Source organism: Orcinus orca, chromosome 11 (assembly GCF_937001465.1).
Source record: "Orcinus orca chromosome 11, mOrcOrc1.1, whole genome shotgun sequence".
In the NCBI taxonomy this organism is placed as follows: Eukaryota; Metazoa; Chordata; class Mammalia; order Artiodactyla; family Delphinidae; genus Orcinus; species Orcinus orca.
In genome coordinates, this window is record NC_064569.1 from 48,862,379 (window position 1) to 48,880,403 (window position 18,025).

Here is an 18,025-nt window from a genome sequence, read left to right on the forward strand (position 1 = left end):
TCATTTCTACCTTGGCAAAACCCTTCATTAGTGGTTCTTAACCCAGAATGCACATTAAATCACCCAAGGAGATTTTTAAAAAATACTTGTTCCCAGACTCTAATCCTAAACCAATTAAGAGAATCTCAGAGAGTAGAGTTGGGTGTGGATAATTTTTAGATCTTCAAGTAATTTAAATGACAACCAGGATTGATATCTATTTTTTTCACATTCTCCTCAGTGTGATAGTCCAAGCTCAGGCCCTCATTAACTTTCCCTGGGTTATGTTAGTCCCCTCTAACTTCTCTTCAAGTGCACAGTCTCTCTTCTTTAAGACTTTCCATCACATTTTTGCTGAAACCTGTGAAACAAAACTTTGTAGTGCCCTGCTCACATACCTTCTAAAGTTCAATCACTTTGTATAACAGATAAAACCTTCCAGAAAAATGTCTGACATAGTGTATAACATTTATTAATTTGAAATATAATGAAGATTTAAAAAAATCAAATATGAAACACTTATGTCTTCTGTGTACCTACTTTTCATTGGTTAGCAGTATGCCCTGCAAACGTAGGGCATTAAAAAAAATCCATTGAATAGATTTTAAAGGCCATTTTAAAGGCTAAACTTCAGCTAACGTTTGATCTCACCAAATATGCATGTGCCTAGTAGGAATAAGTCAATTACATGCCAGATAATTGTGAGGTCTACACTACTTTTTAGTATCACACAGTGCAATGAATAAAATCTGCTACCTCTATTCTTTTTTCAAAGTATTCTATATTTAAAATGAAAGAGAGGGCAAGGAAGGAAGGGAAAGATGGAAGGAAATGAGGGTAAGGAAGAAAGGAAGAAAACAAGAAAGGAGAGGAAGGCAGGTATGAAGGCAGAAAGGCAGAGAAAAACCCTTACCTTAAAAAAATAGTAATGCTCTACTATGAGTTCTCTATGTGGGTAAGGGGAACAGGAGGGAACAGACACCCAATATGTGTCTCCCCAACTTTTCAGCTTCTCTGTGTCTTCCATCATTCTAATTCTCTCCACTTAAGTGGGTCAATATGAGAAAGGGCTCCATGATGAAAAATACTACTTGATATTTTTGCATATGTTGCTCTTTCAGATGGATATATGATCATGAATTGAGAAAATGATCAACATTTTTAAAAGATCATGTCCCACTTAATCATCGTGCTATTAGCCATTGTGTATTATCAAAAGTCACAACCTACTTGTATAGCATTGTGTAGTAGCACAGTCCTTGCTGAGGGAAATAAAAACAGGACCAAACTCCCTTTTTATTTCAACCATAGATGCAGATTCTCAGACCTCTTCCTACCCATTAAGGCCAATTCCAAATTTGAGATCTTATATGGTACTGTCTGATGTTAAAACTGGAAGTTTCCATTGTGTTAAGGCAACAAGAATGTATAAAAATAAAACAAAGCTATAGGATGTTATTCCATAAATAGAGAACTTCAAAAAAGTCATCACAAATCAGCCACTCATTGACCCATAGACTCTCATGATCTATTCTATGTTATGACATACTGAAGTAGGTGTTTACCAAATTAATTAAAAAGAATAAGATCGTATACACACACACATAAACACACCCAAAGTGCATGTGAAACCAGTGAAATCTGAATAAGGTCTGTATTTGAGTAGATAGTGTTGTACCAATGTCAATTTCTTGGTTTGGTAAGATGTTATCACTGGGCGATAATGGGGAAAAGGATACACAGAAGTCCTCTGAGCTATTTTCATAACATTGGAAATCTTAAATTACTTCAAAATAAAAGCTACTTAAAGTAATTTTTAAAGGCTAAATCATAGCCATATTTTATGTTTTAATTAACATTTCCATATATGGTTGACCTTTGAATAATGCTGGGGTCAGGGGAGCTAACCCTACATGCAGTCGAAAATCTGCGTATAACTTACAGTCCATCTTCCCTCTATGCGGTTCCTCCATACCCAAGGTTCTGCATCCCTGGAACCAACCTCAGATTGTGTAGTACTGTAGTACTTAATGTTGAAAAAACTCCATGTATAAGTAGACCTGTGCAGTTCAAACCTATGTTGTTCAAGGGCCAACTGTATAATGAATTTCAAAGGATAAACAGTCATTATTTTCAACAATTTTTATAATAAAATGATTTTTGTATATTGCTAGCAAAATTTTGCCAGTTTTGCTCACAGTCAAGATGTGAGCAAGTGGCACAAGTGTAGATATATCTATTTCAATTGTTTCTTAGCAAAGAAGCAAGTCAAATATTGGAACCTTGTGTAAATGGCAAGATTTGCCATGGATTTTTATAAAAAGAAGATTGAAGAATTTATGTCAGCTTCCCCATAAACTCAGAGGTTTTCCTAGATAGTAACTGAAGTACTTTTAAGATAAAACACTGGAAAACAGATTCTCTGAATGTAACTCATGAAAAAGAGTCCATTTTATATTCCAATTTTATTCGCCTTTTCTGAAGAGTCACAACATTAATCTACTGGGGATAATCTAGTTAATATATTTGAAATTCCATTTATTTTTTTCTATTGATATGCATGTATTACACTTGAATATAATACAGAATTTCCAGTGTTGTTTTAAGGGACATAGTTTAAAAAATGAGAGGCATGATCTATAATTTCAAACCTAGGACAAATTCATAATTTCCAAAATAATATAGTTTTCCACTTTGTTCCAAAGAAATTAATGATATTATTACTGATGCAGAAACTCCAGCACAACTGTTACTCCTTTCTTTATGAGTTGAGACAGTCTTGAACCATTGCAAAATTCACTCAGAGCCATCTAGTTGTATATGCATAATTAAAATGCAAGGAGAAAGTCATTCCATTCCATGGACTTACGGGGCAGTATAGTTTACTTTAGTTCAATATTAAAAGCATACTTTACAAATTTAATGTTTAACAAATTTTACACTTTTAGTCATTCTGCCGAGAAAATATTCTGGGTAATGTCTTGGTCTTTGAAAGTTGTTACCAATTTAGCCTGGAGAGCTTTGGTCTGTATGTCAGCCTCCATCATGGAAATCAACATATACCTAATTGGCCATGTCAGTGAGTTTTAAAAAACAAAAGATGTCCACACCTTCTCTAACATAATGGAACTTCTAATAGGACAATTTCTGAAGTATCTTCCTATTAGTCTAAGATGAGTAAAACATAGAAGCTCCTCCCCCTTTACATTCTTTCAAACTATACCTTTATACAATATCCAGAATGGCTATGCAATTTCCATTCTTCTCTCCCTCCGCATCACAAATGAAACAAAGCAGATGTAGTATAAAATTATACATTCTGCGAGTAACTTAGAAAAACAAGTACATACATGTTTAAGGCCTTGAAATATTTATAAGATTTTCCTGTAGAACTGAAAACCACAAATGTTAAAAGTACTACGAAAACGTGGACAAAGACTGACTAAAGAAATTGTTTGAACGGGACAACTGTAAGCAAATATTTATAAAATTTAGACCAAGGAAAAGAACAATTTATTCTACCAACAGACTGAATAAACAAATAGATAGGCATTCAAACAGTCATTGGGATAGAGCAAGAGACAGCCTTTTTAGAATGAGATAGAAAGGACAGTTTAAAAAAATACTAGAAGAAATCTAAGTGAATAACTTTCAAGCTAAGAAATCAAAACCCACGTGCATCCTTGGCAATTTTTTGAAACTGAAGGTTACCTAAATACTTGACTGCTCACTGCTAATTTCTGTGAAGGGAAAAAGTAAAGATAAAAATGAAAGAAAAAGCCCACTTTAAAAAAAAAACACAAAAAAACTGAAAGGGAGAGTACTCTAGAGGTACCAAACAGGTGTATATAATGAAAATGGTAATTCAGTTCTAACTACTACCTATTTTACTGACAGAGAGCTGCAGCAGTGTGTGAGCCTTGGGGAAACATGTCAGCTTGTCTATACATTCTTATATGATTGATGTATTCAGATAACTTTACTTGCCAACAATAATTATTATCAATGGATATATATTTCCATTCCTTTAACAAAAGCAACTTTAAGATGTTAAAACATGTAGGCTTTCAGAGCTTCAAGATTAGGATACAAATAAATTGTCTCAGTCTACACCATGCCAGAGGAGAAGTTCGCAAAGGAAAAGTCACTGAAGCCATGTGCAGTCCTAGCCACTGAACACAGGACTCAGGAACAGGTCCATGACAGAAGGCCAGTGCACTTGGGAGACTCAGAAACAAGAAAAGCAGTCACATTTGGAGCCAAGAGCCCAAAAGGTAAGTGTCTCTGACACCATCCGGCAACGCCAACTCTTCAGACAGTAACTTCAAATCCTTTTTGCAAGTGCAATTATACAAGTTGAACGCAGTTCAGATCTGATGAAATCTTCATGATATAGAAGTTCATGTCGGACTTTTAAAAAGTCTTGATTCCAAGAAGAAGCTGATTACAAGCCATGAAATCCCCTGGAAATAGCAGACTCCAGAGTGCCTCTTGTGAGCTGTATAAAAATTTTCCTTCAAGATCACCTCATGAGTTATGTTTCTATGCTGATGTTCAATGTAATCAGCCTTGAGGATCCCTTGATTTATCCTTTGTTAATGGGTTACCTGCAAAAGAAGAAGAAAATAGAATCATTTCATAATAGCCAGCATCTTAAAACTCTACACAATTAAGTATTAGAAATGAATATGTAACTCAAAATGCTGTATCAAATAAATTATTGAATTTTAAAGGACTACCATATTTAGGTATTTATAGCTTATTAAAAGAATTATTTTCTCTATTATTTCATAATATTTTTAGAGCCCCTTGAACTATTATCCAAATGACTCCAACGGTGACCAGGAAGATCTTAACTGGTGATCTTTGCCCTTTCAGATCTGAAGAATGATTCTGGAATCCCTGTTCTTTGCACAGGCTTGGTGGACATAATAACCCAGAGATCATACACATCATGCCAGGAGTCAGTGAAGAAAAGCCTTTGGCCTCAGGAATACAATCAGACCCCATCTTCAAGAAAGCCCTTGAGATCTGGTTGCATAAAATCCATTCTTGAAGTAGTTTAAAAGTTGAGTGCTTATCGACTCAACTGTATTTCAGAAAATTAGCCATTCATAAGGCAAAATAAACCCTATTATTTTGAGAGAAAAACAATTAATGATAGTACAATCCTTTACCAAATTTTAAAGGTGCCCAAATTTCTCATGAAATTGATTACAGCGGTATTATTAATGCTATTATACATTACTGAGGCAGATTCACACTGGATTTTTACACCTACTCAAGTCCAGAGAATGTTTGTATGCAGGAAAAAGGAATAATAGCTAGCTAGCTAGAATACCTGATACATACACAGATATCTCTATATGCATATGGAAGGAAGATGATATAGAGAGAGAGATTTCTGCTGTGTCAGTGAATTTCTAGTTATCCTCTTAATATCACAGTACTTAGAGTTGCCTAACAGTTCTTTTGCAGCAATGGTGAGTAACAAAAAGTGAGTTTTTAAAAATTATTGTGGATACTTTGGTTTTATTTCATTAAATGACATAGTTACTTGTCTTTTCATGAAATATTTGCCAAAAGACTGGGTTTTGTTTGGGTTGTTTATTGTTGTTCGGTCAACTATGAAAAATAGGAACATTAAACAAAACAAGAAAGGCAGCTCTAGACTTTGCTCTGCCATAGCTGGTCTCCACAGGAAGGTGTAAAATTCAAACAGGTAGGTTCTGCATGGAGGGAGCCTTCATATCTGTGTCTCGTTGGTCAGCTACCCCTCCCAAAGAAGGAGCTTCTGTCTGTGTATCTGTAGCTGCTTATGCCCGTGCACAGAGAAACTATGGAAGGAATGGAACTGTGGGTGGGAAGATACAGATGTGAAGGGTCTGCTGGCCTCTAGAGATTCTGGGAGCGGGGGATATCTTCGATAGGGAAGCAATTTCATTATCAATTTGTCTGCCATTCAATGGTCATTTTATACAAGTTGTGAGAATGGCTCCCAGCCTGGGAGTCAGTGTAAGAAGAAGGTGGGGAGGAAATGTGAAGAGTGCTATGGACATGATGTTACAGGTTGCTGATGCAGATGGCTGATCACTGTGAGAAACACAGAAATGTTATTTTTGTGATACACTTTATTGACAAACATTGATTTAATACAATCTGATTTCCGCTGGCTGAGAAAATTCACCTGCCTTTTCTGAAAACTCTCTTAGTAGGCATCATTATGAAACATAATATGGGAACCAGTGCTTGAAATGACAGGAAAAAAAGAGGAAGAGAACAACTGGTTTAGCCTCAGGAGAGGTTCAACACGGGCAACTGGAGGGGCACAGTGCAATGACTCCAGGAAAGCAAGTGACACGTCCTCTTGAGCCACCGCAAGCCCAGGTTCCAAGTAATCTCTTGGTGGGTGTGGCGGACGCATTCTTACATCTTCATTCCAAGGTAAGTATTTCATCCTGCTGGTTTATATAAAGCTGAGGAGTGATTCTCTCAACCATTGATATATTTAAAGCTTTATTTTCACATAATTTTAAAAATAGACATCAAATTGACAGTATAATACCAAAGGTTTATATATCTGTAATACATTTTTCTTCCATGTCAGTAGAAGAAACATATAAGTATACACAAACACATAACTATACAATCCACATGCCCCAGAATGTCATAAATACACATTTCTATCATGCTGTGTTTCTATCAGCTAAAATAATTGCTAGAAAACCAAACTTTAAACATGATTTAAAGAAGTGATCGTCTAAATAAGCATGGATTGAAACATAATGAAAGCTTTTCCTTATTCTCCAATTTCATGCACTATTTCCTAGTTTCCTAGTTTATTAATCCTAAAAAATCCACATTTTATGAGATGAAGGGTAACAGACAACTTGTTTTCAGTATGATTTTTGTAAATCATTTGATCTTGATCAGAGGACTGTTGTGGTTCGGCACATAGAGCTCTGGATTTAGGTCAGTGTGGCAAGAATACTAATCACACTGGCTGTGTCATACAACCTCTGGGCCCTACAGCTTCCCATGTGTAAAATGGGGATAATCTTGTTAGCCTCACAGCGTTGCTATGAGGATCGAATTATTATACTTATGAAAACCTAGCTTTGTCAACTATGAAGTACTATAAAAATGAACGTTTTAGAGTTGGGATCAGTTTTTTTCAATGCATAAATATTTAACAAGAAAACCACTAAAAGTAGAATGAGAGGATCCCACTAACAGACAGACATTCACTCTCAAGTTAGAGGACTACACTTAAGGAATTCAAACAAAGGCTAAGTCATAATTTGCCCTTTTCAACGAAGTATGAATATATCAGCGCTCTCCCTGACAACTTCCAGATTTGTACCAAATGAAATGGCAAAGCCAAAGATTTAAAAACATGTAGATGATTCTGAATACAGGTACATTGTCACCAATTTTCATCACCTAATATGAAAGGTCCAAATAACACTTTAAAATTATTGTCTAAAATTCAGTACAAAAAACGCTTTTATGATTTATGTGCTCATTAAGTCCAAGTGAATCATGTTTAAATTATGACATGCTAATGGAGGAAAAAGGATTGCCATTTTACCCTTTATAGATGATAAACTGGAACTTCCTGATATGAAAGAGTTGCTTAAACAATACTTATACAATCCAACATTTAAAAATTTTGCTGTCATTCAAAAGTAAGCTTTTAGTACATCAAATTAAGCACTGCCTTATTTTTTAGAACTTAAATATTACTCTCTTGTCACTCAAGCCCATCTTTTGGAAGAGGCCAACTAGTAAAAGTTTTACCTTCAAAGGAGGCTTTTCAGCAAGTTTTCAGTGACTAAAAGCAGGAGGTTGCAATAGAATCACTTTTACTGGATAGGAAATAGCATTTGCTACCATGAATTCGCTGTCTTCTGGTTCTGAGGGCAATAGATGTAAAATACTGCATGAGGGAGAGAAATGGTCCTACAATCATTACGGTTATGCCTTGAGCTTCATACACTGTAATTACTGTCTCAGTAAATTTGCCTTTCCAAAGGCAGTATTTTACACAGCTGTTCTTTTTCATGCAAATTTTGTGTGTGCTGCACACCAGCCAATTCGGTAAGTGAAACTACTTGGCTGCTGAACACATGCAATAATAAATTATTATTACTATTATTATCAATATTATTTCATAAAGCACAAAGCTATCTTGGTAATGAGCCACCAGGTTGAAGAAGCTAATCTGGTAACATTAAATAAAAAGCACTGATTCTTTAAGATGAGAGCATCCATTTATTTCTTCCAGTCCAACAAATCTACTACAGGGCTCTGATTAGATTTCTCAATAATTTATGCTAAAATCATGTCTTTTTACATCTGTTCACCGATTTAAATGGCGAAACTAAAACCAGGTAAATGGCATATAAGATGCTATATTTAAAATGAAGTGAAGTCAACTATTTTAATACTGCCTGTCTTCATTTTGACCATTATGTTATATGCTCTGCCCATCTTCAAGGTAAGATAAATTAGAAAGGCTAAAAAAGGTAAAAAATTACAGAATCCATTCTGTCCCCAAGTGCAAAAGATGCTTTTATAAAGTTCTTAAAATCATTATATTCATGGAGCCTATAGTTCTTTTTCCCTGTTCAAATCATGCTGACTAGGTTGCCAATGGGAAACAACACACTATGGTAAGAGGCATAATGACAAATAGTGTGGGCTGTGCAGACAGGCTGCCTGGGTTCAAATCTCTGCCTTATCACTTTCTAACACTGTGAGGTTGATAAATTATTTAAACCCCCGAGCCTTAGTCTCCCCATGTGAAATATAAAAATGGTATTATCAGCCCTCATATGTTTGCTATTGTGATTAAATCAGATAATCCCTGCCAAGTGTCTGTCCAGGCAAATGCTTTTTAAATATTAACAGGTGGCAGCAGTACTAATTCCCAAATAAGACACAAAAGGTGATGCATAGGATGCCTATGGGAGGGGGCATTATTACTTCTCGTTTCTCTATAAACATTGATTTAATTAGTAAATTTGCTGTGTCTTATAGTAACTAAATTTGTAATTATTCATTTCGTATGCTGTTAATCAAAGTCATATATCAAGATGGAAGCACTATTGTTTTAGCTGGCTTTGGGAGAGAGACTGTCTTTTCAGACAAGGTGATAGAGAGTATGTAATGGTTAAAAAGGTTATACTTTGAAGCCAGGCTGTCTAGGTTCAGTGCTTATTTCTGCTGATAACTCAGCATGTGACCTTGAGTAAAACAGCTATAATATTAGTACCTAAATCATAGAGTTGTATGAGCTGAGGAGAAAATAAGTTAATTGGTCAAATGCTTAGAACTAATATTCTAAGGCACATAATAAGCATTATGTAAGTGGTAACATTATTCAGATATGGGTACATTTCTACGCACCTAAACGCATTGAATTCCTACGTTTGCCCTCGATTATTTCTGAGCATAAGTTACTAGTTTTTACAGGCAATTGCATTATTTGTTTTTCTAGTGGACCAGCTGCCATCAGACTCTACATGCAGGAAAAATATTTAGGAAACTAGTACTACACTTTAACCACCTAGGCGTAGAAATAAATGTGGTATAATTATGCCAAACAAAATGCAGATTTGTAAGTTTCCTTATTCATTATTGATGGCTCCTTTGATGTATTTGGGTTCCAGCCCATATCCCAGATTTTTTTTTAAATTTCAGTTGTTCACTCTGCCAGTCTACATAAATTTGTGAAATCACTGCCAAATCGCCACAGTGTCCGTGTAAATCCTATCATATTAGCTTAACTTACAAAATATTCTTATTTTCTCCAGTGTGGTCATTAAAATCTTTTTATGAGGAACTATTGAACAATATTTATGTTCCTTTGAATATAAAATGAGTCACATACAAGAATAGAAGAGACAATGCATTATGAACGTAAGTCAATTTCATTTTTTAAAAAAATTTTCACTAAAATACCCAGGTTATTAGAGAAACAAACATTTATCTTTAGACTGATGGACATTCTTTAAATAATTGGAAGGCAAGGAATAGGTGGCAGTATTTCTGAAAGGAGGCAGCAGATTAAAATGCAGTGCATGTCAGATTTTTATAATACAGCCTCTTAACATCATAGATAGGCATCATTTCAAACTAATATTCCAATAATCTAACTTATTCGATATAGGTAAAAAGGAAGACTAGAATACCCTCATGCTAAATGCTGATCTTTTAATTAATTAATTTCTTTATTAATGTATAATTGACATACATTGTATTAGTTTCAGGTATATAACATAAGGCACTCTACCATTTAAAATCTTTCTGAGTCGGTAAATGGATTCTTAAAGCAATCCCATTTTTTTTAACCACTAAATGCTGATTTGAATGAACTATTCCTTGCTTGGAAAATAATTGCTGCTTCACTGCAAATGTATTTTTTTAATGTAGCTCTTACAAGTACATGACTTCTTGCTTCACTTTTTGTGTACTAAATGTGCAATTAAAACATCATGACTCTGACTCTGCAGCAGCAGGTTTTCTCATTTAAGCTGGAGAAAAGCTGCCATTGAGTTGGTCGTAACTGTACATGAACGCACTTGTGCTTTCTTAAAGCACCTTATGCAATGAGGTATTATGAAATGGAAGACTCCTATTGGTCTGAAATAATCATTTAAGAGCAAGCTGACCAGACAGCTTTTAAGTATAGATGAGGCAGTTTAAGGCAATGACATATGAATCACCTTCATAAACATACACACCTATGTAAAAAATTAAGCCTCTATTTTACCTTCATGCTGGTGAAAGTGATTCCTATAAGCCCTGAAAACTACTGCATTTTCATACCGCAGTTTCATTTTCCTTCCTAAGAATGGCTGGTGCTGTGGCTTGGCCTCCACATTTAACATGTGCGGCACCAAAGCCAATCTGTTTCATACTTCGGCTGGGGTCAATAGTGCCACTAACTGACCTTGTTATCCGTTCTATGAATTCTCAAAAAATTTATCTCAAAAAATTTAACAGCCTTGGGTGATTGGGAATAGTCATTTCAAACAACAGAGCATTTCTGTAGCTAACTGATTCTATTCTGTAACATCTTAAGGAAAAACCCAAACCTTTTTGCCAACCCAGTATTTAGGTGTACCTCAGTGTGGGTCCTGGTTTGGAAGCGGAAAATGTCATAGAGTCTTCCTAGACTTCTGGAAAAGAAAACAGAGCACCAGACTGACTGAGAAGAGGTGGGCTTGTTTTGATAAGAGTTTATAAGTGTTACAAGCTTCTGGTTTTAGAACTTTGGACAAGTCACTTAAAAATCTCTCAACCTCCCTGGTTCGTTCATACCTGTCAAACAAGCTGGCTAGACTTAGTGAGTTTCTAATTCCCTTCTATCCTCAAGGATAATAAGGACTAATTCAAAATGGTATAAAATTTTATCCCGATTACTTTATTATTTACTTGATTACCTGATTACCTTATTTATTACCTAAATTCATTGGTGGTATAACCAATATATAGACTTCATTTTACTAAAAAACCTATATTAGAATGCAGGACTAGTGAGCTTTTACCACAAATACATCTGTCAGTGGCTTTCAGCTTCCTGTGCTGTGCAAATGAAGATCTCAACTAGAAATGAGTCTTTGGAACAGATGGACTTGCACCATTTCTTGGAACTTTGAAAGCGGTACAGTGTGCCTGCCATGAACTCTTCTATGTGACTCATGAAAGCAGATGACTGTTTGCACTTCCATTTATGCACATTCATCCACTCGGAGGCAGATCAACTGACTCTCTCTGGATGACATTAACTGTTAGCATTCCCTGACTTCTCTTTGGGTAGTTAATAAGTTCCTTTGGGACATTAAGAAAATTTAAGACTTTCCTACTTCTCCTGGCTTTCTACCATATATACCTTCCATTTAATCCAGGTGGAAAAACAACAAAAATTTAGATAATTTTGAAAGACAACAGTATAATGGTATTACACTGTTTAAAGAAACATCATAGTCCTTAAAATGGGAAAACAATTAGTTTGAATGCTTTGAGGAAAGCTGAATAGATTTTTACAGATATTATTCCATATACCAGTGAGTTCACACATTTTTAGAGACGGTTGAAACTTTGAACTCAGTTGGAAGGCACTTTTCCTGCTAAATTTAATAGTAGGTTCATTTCTTTAGACTCACCTCACATATGTAAAGAAGTAATTTGAATTGATAGTTTTTAATCCAATTTCTGTTGTAAAGACTTACTTTAAAAGTTTACATCTGGTCAAGTATCACAGTCAAGAATTTCAGCCTCACTGCGTATAAGGGCTAACAGAAGTAAGCAATAAAAATTGTGTTTATAAGGTGAATTTAAGATAAGTGGAATTTGGGAGGAAGGATTGAAACTTGGAAGGAATCTGTCTTAGTAGCCTAGGAATTACTAAGAAACATTTTCTCTTAGCTTCCTGGTTGGTTTGAGTTATAAATACAACTTTTCCTTGAGACACCTGTCTGCATAAAGAATATGTTGCTTTCATTTTGAAAAGAACTTGGTGTAACTTGTGGAAGAACGAGGCTAGTACCGTGCCTTAAGTAGCACACACACACACTCTCTCCTTTCCATCCCTATCTTCTGCCATAAAATTAAGTTTAGAGATGACCAATCTATATGTGGTACATTTTTGGGAAAAAATGTTTCTCTAAGTTATAGAAACTAGAATCCATTTTGTGAAGGATAGGGCAGCATAGGCAGTGATGTTTACTATGTTGGGGGTGTTTGATTTTTTTTTTTTTCCTATTTCCCAGATATATTTCTCCCTTTAAAAAAAATAGTCATGAGGGGTGCTGGGAATATGGTGGAAGAGTAAGACGTGGAGATCACCTTCCTCCCCACAGATACACCAGAAATACATCTACACGTGGAACAACTCCTACAGAACACCTACTGAATGCCGGCAGAAGACCTCAGACCTCCCAAAAGGCAAGAAACCCCCCCACGTACCTGGGTAGGGCAAAAGAAAATAAAGAAAAAACAGAAACAAAAGAATAGGGACGGCACCAGCACCAGTGGGAGGGAGCTGTGAAGGAGGAAAAGTTTCCACACACTAGGAAGCCCCTTCACGGGCGGAGACTGTGGGAGGAGGAGGGGGGAGCTTCGGAGCCGCGGAGGAGAGCACAGCAACAGGGGTGCGGAGGGCAAAGCGGGGAGATTCCCGCACAGAGGATCGGTGCCGACCGGCACTCACCAGCCCGAGATCTGCTCACCTGCTGGGGCGGGCGGGGCTGCGAGCTGAGGCTCGGGTTTCGGTGGGAGCGCAGGGAGAGGACTGGGGTTGGCGGCTTGAATATAGCCTGAAGGGGTTAGTGCACCACAGCTAGCCGGGAGGGAGTCCGGGAAAAAGTCTGCACCTGCCGAAGAGGCAAGAGACTTTTTCTTCCCTCTGTTTCCTGGTGCGCGAGGAGAGAGGATTAAGAGCGTTGCTTAAAGGAGCTCCAGAGACGGGCGCGAGCCGCGGCTAAAAGCGCGAACCCCAGAGACGGGCAGGAGACACTAAGGCTGCTGCTGCCGCCAGCAAGGGGCCTGTGTGTGAGCACAGGTCACTCTCCACACCTCCCTTCCGGGGAGCCTGTGCAGCCCGCCACTGCCAGGGTCCCGGGATCCAGGGACAACTTTCCCGGGGGAACGCACGGCACGCCTCAGGCTGGTGCAACGTCATGCCGGCCTCTGCCGCCGCAGGCTGGCTCTGCATTCCATGCCCCTCCCTCCCCCCGGCCTGAGTGAGCCAGAGCCCCCGAGTCAGCGGCTCCTTTAACCCCGTCCTGTCTGAGCCAAAAACAGATGCCCTCCTGCGACCTACACGCAGAGGCGGGGCCAAATCCAAAGCTGAGCCCCTGTGAGCTGTGAGAACAAAGAAGAGAAAGGGAAATCTCTCCCAGCAGCCTCAGGAGCAGCGGATTAAAGCTCCACAATCAACTTGATGTGCCCTGCATCTGTGGAATACATGAATAGACAACGAGTCATCCCAAATTGAGGAGGTGGACTTCGAGAGCAAGATCTATGATTTTTTTTTCCCGTTTTCCTCTTTTTGTGAATGTGTATGTGTATGCTTCTGTGTGAGAACTTGTCTGTATAGCTTTGCTTCCACCATTTGTCCTAGGGTTCTATCCGTCCATTGTTTTTTTTAAATTTTTTTCTTAATAATTAATTTTAATAACTCTATTATACTTTACCTTCATTCCTTCTTTCTTTCTTTCTTTCCTTCCTTCCCTCCTTTAGACAACGAATCATCCCAAATTGAGGAGGTGGACTTTGAGAGCAAGATTTATGATTTTTTCCCCTTTACCTCTTTTTGTAAGGGTGTATGTGTATGATTCTGTGTAAGATTTTGTCTGTATAGCTTTGCTTCCAACATTTATCCTAAGGTTCTATCCGTCCCTTTTTGTTTTCTAAATAATTATTTTTTAATTCAATAACTTTATTATACTTTATTTTACTGTATCTCCTTTCTTTGTCTTTTTTCCTTCCTTCCTCCCTCCCTCCTTTACTTCTTGCCTTCTTTCCTTTTCTTCTTTCTTCCTTCCTTCCTTTCTTTCTTTCTCTCTTTCTTTCTTTCTTTCTTTCTTCATACTTCTACTAATTCTCTCTACTTTTTCTCCCTTTTATTCTGAGCCGTGTGGATGAAAGGCTCTTGGTGCTCCAGCCATGAGTCAGGGCTCTGCCTCTGAGGTGGGAGAGCCAACTTCAGGACACTGGACAACAAGAGACCTCCCAGCTCTACATAATATCAAACGGCAAAAATCTCCCAGAGATCTCCATCTCAACACCAGCACCCAGCTTCACTCAACGACCAGCAAGCTACAGTGCTGGACAACCTATGCCAAACAACTAGCAAGACAGGAACACAACCCCACCCATTAGCAGAGAGGCTGCCTAAAATCATAATAAGTCCACAGACACCACAAAACACACCACCAGACGTGGACCTGCCCACTAGAGAGACAAGATCCAGCCTCATCCACCACAACACAGGCACTAGTCCCCTCCACCAGGAAGCCTACACAACCCACTGAACCAACCTTAGCCACTGGAGACAGACATCAAAAACAGCGGGAACTACGAACCTGCAGCCTGCAAAAAGGAGACCCCCCAAACACAGTAAGATAAGCAAAATGAGAAGACAGAAAAACACACCGCAGATGAAGGAGCAAGATAAAAATGCACCAGACATAACAAATGAAGAGGAAATAGGCAGTCTACCTGAAAAAGAATTCAGAATAATGATAGTAAGGATGATCCGAAATCTTGGAAATAGAATGGACAAAATGCAAGAAACAGTTAACAAGGACCTAGAAGAAATAAAGATGAAACAAGCAACCATGAACAACACAATAAATGAAATTAAAAGTACTCTAGATGGGATCAATAGCAGAATAACTGAGGCAGAAGAACGGATAAGTGACCTGGAAGATAAAATAGTGGAAATAACTACTGCAGAGCAGAATAAAGAAAAAAGAATGAAACGAACTGAGGACAGTCTCAGAGACCTCTGGGACAACATTAAATGCACCAACATTATAGGGGTTCCAGAGGAAGAAGAGAAAAAGAAAGGGACTGAGAAAATATTTGAAGAGATTATAGTTGAAAACTTCCCTAAGATGGGAAAGGAAATAGTTAATCAAGTCCAGGAAGCACAGAGAGTCCCATACAGGATAAATCCAAGGAGAAACACACCAAGACACATATTAATCAAACTGTCAAAAATTAAATACAAAGAAAGCATATTAAAAGCAGCAAGGGAAAAACAGTAAATAACACACAAGGGAATCCTCATAAGGTTAACAGCTGATGTCTCAGCAGAAACCCTGCAAGCCAGAAGGGAGTGGCAGGACATACTGAAAGTGATGAAGGAGAAAAACCTGCAACCAAGATTACTCTACCCAGCAAGGATCTCATTCAGATTCGATGGAGAAATTAAATCCTTTACGGAAAAGCAAAAGCTGAGAGAGTTCAGCACCACCAAACCAGCTTTACAACAAATGCTAAAGGAACTTCCCTAGACAAGAAACACAAGAGAAGGAAAAGACCTATAATAATGAACCCAAAACAATTTAGAAAATGGGAATAGGAACATACATATCGATAATTACCATAAATGTAAATGGACTAAATGCTCCCACCAAAAGACACAGATTGGCTGAATGGATACAAAAACAGGACCCTTATATATGCTATCTACAAGAGACCCACTTCAGACCTAGAGACACATACAGACTGAAAGTAAGGGGATGGAAAAAGATATTCCATGCAAATGGAAACCAAAAGAAAGCTGGAGTAGCAATTCTCATTTCAGACAAAATAGACTTTAAAATAAAGACTATTAGAAGAGACGAAGAAGGACACTACATAATGATCAAGGGATTGATCCAAGAAGAAGATATAACAATTGTAAATATTTATGCACCCAACATAGGAGCACCTCAATACATAAGGCAAATACTAACAGCCATAAAAGGGGAAATCGACAGTAACACATTCGTAGTAGGGGACTTTAACACCCCACTTTCACCCATGGACACATCATCCAAAATGAAAATAAACAAGGAAACACAAGCTTTAAATGATACATTAAACAAGATGGACTTGATATTTATAGGACACTCCATTCAAAAACAACAGAATACACATTTTTCTCAAGTGCTCATGGAACATTCTCCAGGATAGATCATATCTTGGGTCACAAATCAAGCCTTGGTAAATTTAAGAAAATTGAAATTGTATCAAGTATCTTTTCCAACCACAACGCATGAGACTAGATATCAGTTACAGGAAAAGATCTGTAAAAAATACAAACACATGGAGGCTAAACAATACATTACTTAATAACGAAGTGATCACTGAAGAAATCAAAGAGGAAATCAAAAAATACCTAGAAACAAATGACAATGGAGACACAATGACCCAAAACCTATGGGATGCAGCAAAAGCAGTTCTAAGGGGGAAGTTTATAGCAATACAAGCCCACCTTAAGAAGCAGGAAACATCTCAAATAAACAACCTAAACTTTTACCTCAAGCAATTAGAGAAAGAAGAACAAAAAAACCCCAAAGCTAGCAGAAGGAAAGAAATCATAAAAATCGGATCAGAAATAAATGAAAAGGAAATGAAGGAAACAATAGCAAAGATCAATAAAACTAAAAGCTGGTTCTTTGAGAAGATAAACAAAATAGATAAACCGTTAGCCAGACTCATCAAGAAAATGAGAAGACTCAAATCAATAGAATTAGAAATGAAAAAGGAGAAGTAACAACTGACACTGCAGAAATAAAAAAGATCATGAGCGATTACTACAAGCAACTCTATGCCAATAAAATGGACAATCTGGAAGAAATGGACAAATTTTTAGAAATGCACAACCTGCCAAGACTGAATCAGGAAGAAATATGAACAGACCAATCACAAGCACTGAAATTGAAACTGTGATTAAAAATGTTCCAACAAACAAAAGTCCAGGACCAGATGGCTACACAGGCGAATTCTATCAAACATTTAGAGAAGAGCTAACACCTATCCTTCTCAAACTCTTCCAAAATATAACAGAGGGAGAAACACTCCCAAATTCCTTCTACGAGGCCACCATCACCTTCATACCAAAACCAGACAAGGATGTCACAAAGAAAAAAAACTACAGGCCAATATCACTGATGAACATAGATGCAAAATTCCTCAACAAAATACTAACAAACAGAATCCAACAGCACATTAAAAGGATCATACACCATGATCAAGTGGGGTTTATTCCAGGAATGCAAGGATTCTTCAATATACGCAAATCTATCAATGTGATAAACCATATTAACAAATTGAAGGAGAAAAACCATATGATCATCTCAATAGATGCAGAGAAAGCTTTTGACAAAATTCAACACCCATTTATGATGAAAACCCTGCAGAAAGTAGGCATAGAGGGAACTTTCCTCAACATAATAAAGGCCATATATGACAAGCCCACAGCAAACATCATCCTCAATGGTGAAAAACTGAAAGCATTTCCACTAAGATCAGGAACAAGACA

The 18,025-nt window shown here is 37.3% G+C and overlaps 1 protein-coding gene across 1 annotated transcript in view; it reads right to left on the reverse strand.

The window, feature by feature from the left end:
- Positions 1 to 2,414: 2,414 nt before the first annotated feature.
- TAFA2 (TAFA chemokine like family member 2) overlaps positions 2,415 to 18,025 on the reverse strand; it is a 555,918-nt gene continuing 540,307 nt past the window's right edge. The window contains exon 5 of the mRNA XM_004276580.3: positions 2,415 to 4,586. Within this exon, the coding sequence (XP_004276628.1) occupies positions 4,575 to 4,586 (12 nt within the window). The 3' untranslated portion in view covers positions 2,415 to 4,574. The remainder of the gene's footprint in view (positions 4,587 to 18,025) is intronic.